This window comes from Hakea prostrata, chromosome 11, assembly GCF_041222555.1.
Source record: "Hakea prostrata isolate BN-2017 chromosome 11, UWA_Hpros_2, whole genome shotgun sequence".
In the NCBI taxonomy this organism is placed as follows: domain Eukaryota; kingdom Viridiplantae; phylum Streptophyta; class Magnoliopsida; order Proteales; family Proteaceae; genus Hakea; species Hakea prostrata.
Genome location: NC_142610.1, coordinates 22,736,588 through 22,746,589, shown reverse-complemented (window position 1 = coordinate 22,746,589; position 10,002 = coordinate 22,736,588). Strand labels below are relative to the sequence as shown.

At 36.7% G+C, this 10,002-nt stretch overlaps 2 protein-coding genes across 2 annotated transcripts; both read left to right on the top strand.

Annotated features, from left to right (window-relative positions):
- Positions 1 to 360: 360 nt before the first annotated feature.
- LOC149000967 (11-beta-hydroxysteroid dehydrogenase A-like) lies at positions 361 to 3,608 on the top strand. The gene is made up of 7 exons (XM_089140601.1): positions 361 to 801; positions 910 to 1,102; positions 1,213 to 1,298; positions 1,539 to 1,670; positions 1,768 to 1,932; positions 2,005 to 3,293; positions 3,427 to 3,608. Exons 1-6 carry the CDS (start codon positions 619 to 621, stop codon positions 2,200 to 2,202), a joined length of 957 nt encoding a protein of 318 aa, XP_088996727.1. The 5' UTR covers positions 361 to 618; the 3' UTR covers positions 2,203 to 3,293; positions 3,427 to 3,608.
- A 4,418-nt stretch (positions 3,609 to 8,026) lies between these two features.
- LOC149000966 (11-beta-hydroxysteroid dehydrogenase A-like) lies at positions 8,027 to 9,924 on the top strand. Its single transcript, XM_089139243.1, has 6 exons — positions 8,027 to 8,209; positions 8,336 to 8,528; positions 8,624 to 8,709; positions 9,221 to 9,352; positions 9,455 to 9,619; positions 9,724 to 9,924. Exons 1-6 carry the CDS (start codon positions 8,027 to 8,029, stop codon positions 9,922 to 9,924), a joined length of 960 nt encoding a protein of 319 aa, XP_088995369.1.
- The last annotated feature ends 78 nt before the right edge of the window (positions 9,925 to 10,002 follow it).

Below are 10,002 nucleotides of genomic sequence, written 5' to 3'. Positions count from 1 at the left end.
CAATAAATCAAAACAAGAAACACTAATCAGTCATGAGCCAGACCTAGACAGAAAATTGAGGATTTTGAGTCTCTCTCACTGATTCCATAATTGAGAAGTTACTTGCTAACTCAGAATCACTTGCGTACAAACAAGTAAACATTCACATGAGAACTAACCATGCGTCTCATTTTTAACCTTGTTTTAAAGAACCACATGCTGTATGCACACAAACAAGACATACTTACTTGAATATCACATGCATGCTATAACATTTTGTGGCTCATTGATGGTGAAGTTGCCCGTCAAGATATCTTAATGACCATAAAAGGTGAAACCCGTCACCCTTTTTTTTGTGTTTTTTTGGGGTAAAACCATCAACTCCTTTAGGTGGTCGGTATTGATTATGCATTGCCAGATGATACTGTAATATGCTACCTCTTAACTCAAGAGCTCCAAAACTTTTGAGCCTTCTCCATGGCATGGTAGTATTGGTGCAGGTTTCTTCTAGGAAGTAAATAGGTTAAAAGTGATCGATGGAAGAGGCCTTGAAAGCACTGCACAACTGCTAAAACCAGAGGAACTCTTATAAGAGCTGGATTTCTGTTCCCCTGTTTCAGAGATTATTGGAGTAGAGTCATGGAGTTGACTCAGAATCTACTCAACTTAGTGATTCTTCCAATCACTATAGTTCTTATTTGTTTCATACTTCCTTTTCTCTTGGTTTTTAAGTTCTTATATTTTATTGTCAGATGTCTCTTCCCTGAGGAAATGAGGGGAAAAGTTGTTCTTATCACTGGTGCTTCTTCAGGCATTGGCGAGGTTTGCTCTGATTTTTTTCCCTGATGAATCTGTTATAATGACAGATTAGGAGACAGTGAATTTGGTAGTTTCATGGTTGATTTGATTTATGTTTCTATTGTTTTGCAGCATCTAGCATATGAATATGCTAAGAAAGGAGCAAATCTGGTACTTGTGGCAAGAAGGGAGGAAAGCCTTAGAAAAGTCGGGGAGAAGGCTGCTAAACTTGGTTCCCCTGATGTCTTAGTTGTTCCTGCAGATGTGTCAAGAGTTGATCAATGCAAGAAATTCATTGATGAAGCTGTGAATCATTTTGGCAGATGTAAGTTTCGAAGGAAAAGAAGCTTATGACATTCAATTCCATTTCCCTCTGCATCTGCAAGTTTGGTGCTTTGTTTTCATTTGTAACATATCAAATGCTTTGATTTCCAGTGGATCATCTGGTTTGCAATGCTGGGATTTTTAGCTATTGTACATTTGAAGAAATACCTGATGTCACAAATTTAACCGCAGTGATGGTACTTGAATCTCTCTCATCTCCAATGTTTGAAGTTCTATTGGAAGCTGATAGGGATGGTTTTGAACTCTCCATGTGTTGGAGGGCTTTGATGTCTTGCATTTGGCATTGCCAGTAAAAGGGTATCTAGGAGTGGGAACCAGGCAACCAGATAACATTCTTGTTCCTAAGGGTTCTTTCTCAGTGATCATCTTTTCTTCAATGGTTTTAAGTTGTCATTTTTAACATGAGCTGTGTACAGGATATAAACTTCTGGGGGTCAATCAACCCCACTCACTATGCAATTCCTCATCTCAGAAAATCCAAAGGCAAGATCATTGTGAATGCATCAGTAGCAGGGTGGATGCCTTCACCAAAGCAAAGCATTTATGCAGTAAGGAAGACATCTGCATCGACTCATCATCATCTCTATATATTTCTTACACTTCTTTTTCTCTTCTCCTTCCCTTTTAATTGAATCCATCTTGCAGGCAAGCAAATCTGCATTGATACACTTCTATGATAATCTGAGAATTGAAGTTGGCTCGGAGATTTCTATAGTTGTAGTTAGTCCTGGTTTTGTAGAATCAGAGATGGCCGAAGGCAAACTGCTAACCAAGAAAGGGGAAGTTGAACTAGATCCTAGGATTAGAAAGGTGAGACTCACTTAAGTAGATAGTTTTATTCACTTCTTATAAATATGATCTGAAATGGGTATTGATGAGCAGGAGCTTGGAGCATATGGACTCCCATTTGAAAGTACAGGGGAGTTTGCAAAGGCTATTGTGGGTGGGGCATGCCGTGGAGACAAATACATTACAGAGCCATGGTTGTATAATATGTTTTACCTCTTAAAGATCTTTTGCCCTGAACTGGTTGAATGGACTTCTAGGTTGATATACAGTACCTTGCCAAGCCCAACTTGAAACAAAGATTGGTTGAACTATGAGATGTTGGATGCCAATGGATTAGGTGAATTTTGTCAAGCATGTATTGTGAATGATTTTAAGTTCTAAATTCTCATCAATATGAATGGAGTGTTATTATGGTGCATCAGCAGCTATTCTCTGATCATCTTCTTTCTGGGTATTTGAGAACCTTCTTCAATCCAAGCATTTTTAACCGGTCATCAGCCAGGCATGGATGGAAGGTTGAGGATTTTAAGCCTCTTACTAACTCTATAATTGTGAAACTACTTAATGACTGCGAATCACTTGCATACCAACAAGTAAATATTCACATAAGAGCGAACCACGTATCCCATTTTTTGTGTTACTTGTCCGTTAAAGAACCCATGTAACACCCTGATGCCAATGGCCTGATGCTATGCATCCTGGGTCTATATCATTATATTCACAACAAGAGACATGTACTCCAAAATGCAGTGACACATGCAATAAAATGTTGTGCTGAATGACCATAAAAGGTGAACCCTATCTCCTCTTTTTGGTTTTATATTAGGTGACACCATCAACTCCTTTAGGTGGTTTTTATTGATTATGGACTGCCAGATGATGCTATAATATGCTACGTCTTCAACTCTAGAGCTCAAAAGTACAACGCAAGAGTGAGATCTCTCTCACTTCCCCATTCTAAATTTTTAGTATAGCCATGGTATTGATTCAAAATCTTCTGAACTTGGTGATTCCCCCAATCACTGTAGTTGTTCTTTGTCTCATACTACCTTTCCTCTTCATTTTCAAGTTCATCCACTTTGTCTTTGGGCACCTTTTCCCTGAAAACATGGGGAGGAAAGTTGTTCTCATCACTGGTACTTCTACAGGCATTGGCGAGGGTTTTTTTTATTTATTATTATTTTTTTTATATATCTTTTGTGGCATATGAATCTTTTGTGCATATCTAGCACTTGTTGCTAGAAGAGAGGAATGCCCCAGAAAAGTTGCAGAGAAGACTGGTAATCTTGGTTCCCCTGAAGTATTAGTTCTTCCAGCAGATGTGTCTAAAATTGATCGATGTAAAGGATTCATCAATGAAGCTTTGAGTCATTTTGGCAGATGTCAGTTTCAACAAAAATGGAGCTTGTGATGTTCTCTTACCAAAAAAAACAAAGAAGCTTGTGATATTCAATTCCAGTTCTCCAAATGTGCAATTTTGGAATTCAATTTTGATTCATAAACTTGTATTTCCAGTTGATCATCTGGTTTGCAATGCTGGGATGCTAGAATTTGTGCATTCCAGGATATGCCTGATGTCGCTAGTTACGCTCCAGTGATGGTAGTCCATCCACTCCCAGCTTATTTAATGTTTGAGGTTCTTTCTTGCAATCTAAGAGATCTTGTTTTGTATCCCCTAAACCCTTCTGTGCACTGTGTGATTGCTTGGGACTTTCCCATTTTTTTAGGTTTTTGTTTTCTATTTGGATTGTGGGTGTTCCATTGGGGATCACTTTTCCCACTTTTATGCAATTCCTCTCCTCAAGAGTGCAAAGGCATGTCATTGTGAATGCATCAGTCCTGGGTGGATGAGTCTGCCGGGAGGTGTTTTGGGTGAAAATCTCGTTCACATCTCTGTATTTCAGGCAATTCTTTCACTCCTGTGTTTCTTCGACAATCTGAGAATGGAAGTTTCCCCAGAGATTTCTCTAGTTTGTAATCAGTTCTAGTTATGTAGAATCAGAAATGAGCCAAGGTAAACATCTAACCAAGAGAGGGGAAATTGAAGTTGATCCCAGCAGGATTAAAAAGGTAGGACTCTCAATCGAATAGCTTCTTCATTTCATTCTTGAAAGTGACTAATTTCATACAAATGATCTGAAATGGGTATTGATGAACAGATGCTTGGAGGAATTGGAATTCTATTTGAGGCTGCAGAGGATTGTGCAAAGGCTATTGTGGCAGGGGCATGCCGTGGAGACAAATACATTACAGAGCCATGGTTATATAACATGCTTTACCTCTTTAAGATCCTTTGCCCTGAATTGGTTGAATGGGTTTCTAGTTGCTATATCGTACCTTGCTAAACCCAACTAGAAACAGAAATTGATGAAAGTATAAGATGTTGGATGCTTGTGGAGAAGGTGAAGATTCAGATAAACATTTCGTCAAACTTGTATTGTGCATGATTTGAGTTCTAAATAATTATGCTCTTGTAATAAAGTTCTATTGAGCAATAAGTTTTCATCCTTCTTTCTGTTGCCTTACAATTTGAAAATCCCTTCTTTCAGCTTTGTTATTTTCAGCAGGTCAAGTGTTGCTGAAAGAGATATTAGAAGACATGCCTTAGATATGAGCAACTGAAAAGAAACTCATCGTGTTCTGTAAGTATGAAATATGGTTATCACCTACATATACTCAACATTTTCATTATGCACATTTCCTTTCTCTTTACAATGAATATTGTTATGATATGAAAAAGAATTGCAATCAAGAGCTTGCAAATGCAAAGACTTAAGATATGGGAGAAAATTAATTTGATAAGTGTATATTTATCATAAGGAAATGTTTCAGAAATTCAAGTGGGATTAGTCTAACACCGTTGCCATCAGCTTGAAATGCATCCAATTTCCCCAATTCCTTCTCTTTATGATTCTCTGTTTTACTTTTGCTATAAACCAAGGAACAGGTTGTTGACACCCCAAGGAACATGCTTAGTGTTGTATCCTGGGGTCTTAGCTTTGCTTTCCAACCATCTATTTAGGGGTTATTTCCCCCTCTCTTTTGTACCATTTGTTTCTTTCTTCGTGCTTTATTTTAATATATATTTAATCATCAAAAAAAAATATGATTTGTTGGTGTGAAATCTCAGTTCATTCTCACATTTAAAAGTTAGATTTTAGCAATAAGAACATTGTTAACTGAGAAACCAAGTCATGCTTCTTCTTGATCAAAACCCATGTGCCTCCTTTGTCTTACAACCTCCTTTGCCAACACCTTAACCATTAAATGCTCAAGAAGTGTTTGCAAGAGGAAGGTGTTGCAGATGGAGTTGAATATAGGGTTTTAACTTCAAGGTTATTCTTGGTTTTATTTTTTATTTTTTTTTATTTCATTTTGAACATGCTTACATCATCACTTAAGTGTGATTTCCAAGGTACAAGGGTTTTTTTTTTTTTTTGGTAAAAAGGTACAAGGGGTTTCAATGATATATTTTTGCCTAATAGAGGGTCTTGACTAATAAATTGAATAACTTAGGAGTAAGCATTAATTTTAGGGCATAAATCAAGAAGTGGCACTAAAAATTTCCCTAAATAAAATCATTACCCAAGAGAAAGAAAAAGCGGGAGGGGGGAGTACAAATGCACAAAGGACTAGGCCCAGACAAAATGCAAGCAATAGAGGCTCAAGCACTGGCATTGCGCTAATTATAATATAAAGCAGCCCAAAAGAAAGCAAAAAACTAGACAAGGGAGACAGACCTTTTTTTTTTTTTTTTTTTTGTGTGTTCTAATGTTTTTCTTCTTCTTTGTTGGAGACTTAAAGTTGACAATAAAGTTGTTGCCAAGTTAATAGATACCCCTTGTTGGCACAAATGCTTCTTCTGCAACCATCAGGAACGGATATGTACACAGTAGATGAGATGTCAATTTTGTTATAATTTTTTTCTTCTCTTTGTTGGAGACTTAAAGTCAACAATAAAGTGGTTGCCAAGTTGATAGACACCCCTTTGTTGGAGACTTAAAGTCAACAATAAACAAAGTTGTTGCCAAGTTGATAGACACCCCTTTGTTGGAGACTTAAAGTCGACAATAAACAAAGTTGTTGCCAAGTTGATAGACACTCCTTTGTTGGAGACTTAAAGTCGACAATAAATAAAGTTGTTGCCAAGTTGATAGACACCCCTTGTTGGCACAAATACTTCTGCAACCATTAGGAACGGATATGTACACAGTAGATGAGATGTCAATGTCAATTGTGACCTCAAATGAGTCATTGCTGCATAACAAATTATCCAAATTACAAGAGACAGGGTTGCCCGCAAGAAGAACCCGGGAGGCAAAAGTAGAGGCCCACTAGGCCCATGGGCTGGTAAAGGGGTATAAGAGATTGGGAGGATAAGTGGACTGAGAATGGCCAAAAGTCCTACAAAGAGAGTAGCTAGTGCAGAGACAACCATGCATAACTCGCACTTTGCTTGAAACATCCTATGTTGTACTCAGCAGTGCACATATATACCAAACGATTGGCTGAGAAAACAAAGTAAATACAAGACTATTGAGAATTTTAAAATTTTAAAATTAAGCTTTTAATATCAACCAATCATTTAGTACAAAAATGCATTGATGTGTGCAACAGTGCACACATATAACAAATTATTGGCTGAAAAAAAAAAGTAAATGCAAGGCTATTGAAAATTTTAAAATTTTTAAATTAAACTTTTAATCTCAACCAATCATTTAGTACAAAAATGCATTGTTGTGCACATCACATGATTTGTTTTTCTCTTCCTGAAAACATGGCCATCCTGAACTTCAATTGTTACAATTTTTATTTTTTAATTTTTGTTCTCTAAACAACACATAAGGGATAGATTCTAGTAGAAGCAGGCACACATATGCCTCCTCTCATGACTCCACCACAAGTCTTCTCAATTCTTCAACATGGGCACTTGAATAGAAAGGTTTTGAAGGGATTTATGATGGACCTACGAAATCAAATATGGGCAGTCAGCTGCTTGGAGCAGTGCCACTCCCTAGCAGTTTGCAATAGCCATAAGGACCCTACCCTAGGTACCACATAAATTTGTCCCCTCCCTTCCCTTGGGGGTCAACAAATCCTAATGCCTGGAGATCCACATGGCCATTAGTCTTCATTGTCGATCATGTCCGTGATGATTGAATTTAATAGGTCCATTTTGTTCAGAAATGAAAACTTTGTCGAGCTATATGGGTGTTTCGGTAATTTACTATATAAGATTTATGTATGTATAAGAGTGCCTCCATTCAGAAGCATTACACTAAATGATATTTTTCAGTTCATTGCTACAAAATGGAAAGAACTCTTGCCAATATGGGTCAAATGCATATTCGACCACCCTTGAAAATGTAATTGGGAGTTTAGTGTAACATAAACTCTAACCAAGATTACAGAGATTGATTAAAACACCAAAATAGTGACAGAACAAGGTCATGAAGTATACTTTCTTTGGGATTCATTGGAGACATAACTCAACAAAATCTTCTCTTTAGTCTTCTACAAATAATGAACTCTCTTCGACATTAAGATCTTCTCATCTAAGCTCTTCCTTTTTCACTACCCCTCACTCCTTAATGTATAATTGATTAGAGTTAGAGGAGTGACCTAACTTCTCCTTATTGGTAATCCATTAATCCTTCAATAAAATCTAACTGTCCCTATTAGCCCAAACTGTATAGCTAGTCTATATCAGAGTTCTAATATCAAACCAATTTAAGAAATAAAATCAGAATATGATACAATCAATAATGCCCACTTTATGTAAATTATTTCATAAATATTCGAACCGTCTATTTATCACCAAGCAGAAATAATACATCGACATGTAGTTGTCTTGTTTAATTGTTTTCTTCTTTTGGTAGAACATGAAAAACCAATTTCATATGCAATAAATTTTGTAGCATGACAACAGCAAAAACTGAACCTAATCAGCCTGGTTGTGTGGTTGGGACATTTATAATGTATCCACTGTCTGGTCTACGGATGATTGCTGCATGACAATATAAACGCCAGCACTTAACACAAGAATTCAAAGTATAGAGAAGGAGATCTAGATATCTATCTTCCTCTTTCCCAGACTAAATTGTAAAATAGAGCCATGGAGTTGATTCAAAATCTTTTAAGTTTGGTGATTCCCCCCATCACCATAGTTTTTCTTTGTTTAGCATTACCTTTTCTCTTCGCTTTCAGATTCATCCACTTCATTCTCAGGCACCTCTTTCCTGAGAAAATGAAGGGGAAAGTTGTTCTCATTACTGGTGCTTCTTCAGGCATTGGTGAGGTATAATATATATATAGATAATAGTCTTGTGAATCTACTATTAGAGACATATATATGAACTCTATTTCATCCTTTACCTAGATTCATGGGGGTGTGGATAATCATACTATTTCTATTGATTTGTAGCATCTAGCATATGAATATGCAAAGAAAGGAGCATACCTAGTTATTGTAGCAAGAAGAGAGAAAAGCCTTAGAAAAGTTGCCGAGAAGGCCGAAAATCTTGGTTCCCCTGATGTGTTAGTTGTTCCTGCAGATGTATCAAGTGTTGATCAATGCAAGAAATTCATTGATGAAGCTGTGAACCACTTTGGTAGATGTAAGTTCCAGAGGAATAAAGTTTAATTGTGATTTTCAATTTTGCTTTTAATTTGATTCATGAATTAATAAGCTATCAAATTTTTTGATTTTCAGTGGATCATCTAGTTTGCAATGCTGGTATTGCTTCCTATTGCGCATTTCAAGATATTCATGACGTGACAAAATTTGCGCCGGTTATGGTATTTATTATTACTCTTATTAGAAGAACTATGCCTTTACCAACGGGGGTTGGTCCAAGTGATTAAGCAACTTGGTCCGCTTAAGCAAGGTTCCGGTATCGAAACCTTGTGAATGCAAAAAATCCCAGCTGGAAAACTCACCCACCACAGCCAGACCTGGGTCGAACACCGGATTAGTCGGGGCAAAGCCTTAGAACCGGGTTGGCAACAAAAAAAAAAAAAAAGAAGAACTATGCCTTTGAATGGAGTCTTTTATTTCTCTAAAAAATTATAGAAGTAACGTTTTTACATACAAGGTTAGAGTTCGAATCCCCTCGGGGCCAGGGACAAAATCCCATTCATATTAATTTTAATTAATTTATAAAAAATCCCCTGAAGATGTTGTTTGGGTGGACGTAGACTGATCCAAATGATCGTCAGATCCAAGAAAAAATTATAGAAACACAAAGAAAGAACTGAGAATTTTTTTTTTGGCAATTATGGTATTCTCTAAAACACTTTTTACGTTTAGGATGTGAACTTCTGGGGATCATTATATCCAACTTATTTTGCAATTCCACACCTCAAAAAATGCAAAGGCAAAATCATTGTGAATGCATCACTACTTGCGTGGATAAATGCTCCAAGGGCAAGTGTATATGCTGTAAGATAAATACATACTCTCATCATTTATTTTTCTAACCTTTCTTTCTCTCCTTTCTCTTTAATTGAATTCACTTTTGTGCAATTTTTCCATTGTTTTTAGGCATCAAAAGCAGCATTAATACAATTCTTTGACAGTTTGAGAATTGAAGTTGCCCCAGAGATTTCAATAGTTGTAGTCACTCTTGGTTTTGTAGAATCAGAAATTACCCAAGGCAAAGTTCTAACCAAGCAAGAGGTAGTCGAAGAAGATCAAAGTTTAAGAAATGTAAGATTCACTCAAACAACTAATAAAGAGATTATATATTGGGTGTGTGTATGTATGCTTTTCTTACTTAATATCAGTTATGTGAAATGGGTATTGATGAACAGGTTCTGAGAGGAATTCCATTTTCAATTGAGAGCACAGAGAAGTGTGCAAAGGCTATTGTGAGAGGGGTATGCAGTGGCAACAAATACATTACAGAGCCATGGTTAACTGCCAACATGATTTATCTCTTAAAGATCTTTTCCCCTGAGGTGTTCGAGTGGATTGTTGGCTTGTTTTATCGTACCTGGCTAAGCCAACCCTAAGAATGAGACATCCATGCTTTATATATATAATGCAATCTAGTGTATCAAGTTAAGATTCATATATAGATTGTTAGTCAG

Bases quoted from the DNA above. Each gene is read 5' to 3' on its own strand.
- LOC149000966 (XM_089139243.1), top strand. From the start codon at position 8,027: ATGGAGTTGATTCAAAATCTTTTAAGTTTGGTGATTCCCCCCATCACC. The intron at 8,210-8,335 runs GTATAATATATA...ATTGATTTGTAG, and splicing joins CTTCTTCAGGCATTGGTGAG to CATCTAGCATATGAATATGC. The intron at 8,710-9,220 runs GTATTTATTATT...TTTTACGTTTAG, and splicing joins CAAAATTTGCGCCGGTTATG to GATGTGAACTTCTGGGGATC.
- LOC149000967 (XM_089140601.1), top strand. From the start codon at position 619: ATGGAGTTGACTCAGAATCTACTCAACTTAGTGATTCTTCCAATCACT. The intron at 802-909 runs GTTTGCTCTGAT...ATTGTTTTGCAG, and splicing joins CTTCTTCAGGCATTGGCGAG to CATCTAGCATATGAATATGC. The intron at 1,933-2,004 runs GTGAGACTCACT...ATTGATGAGCAG, and splicing joins TAGATCCTAGGATTAGAAAG to GAGCTTGGAGCATATGGACT.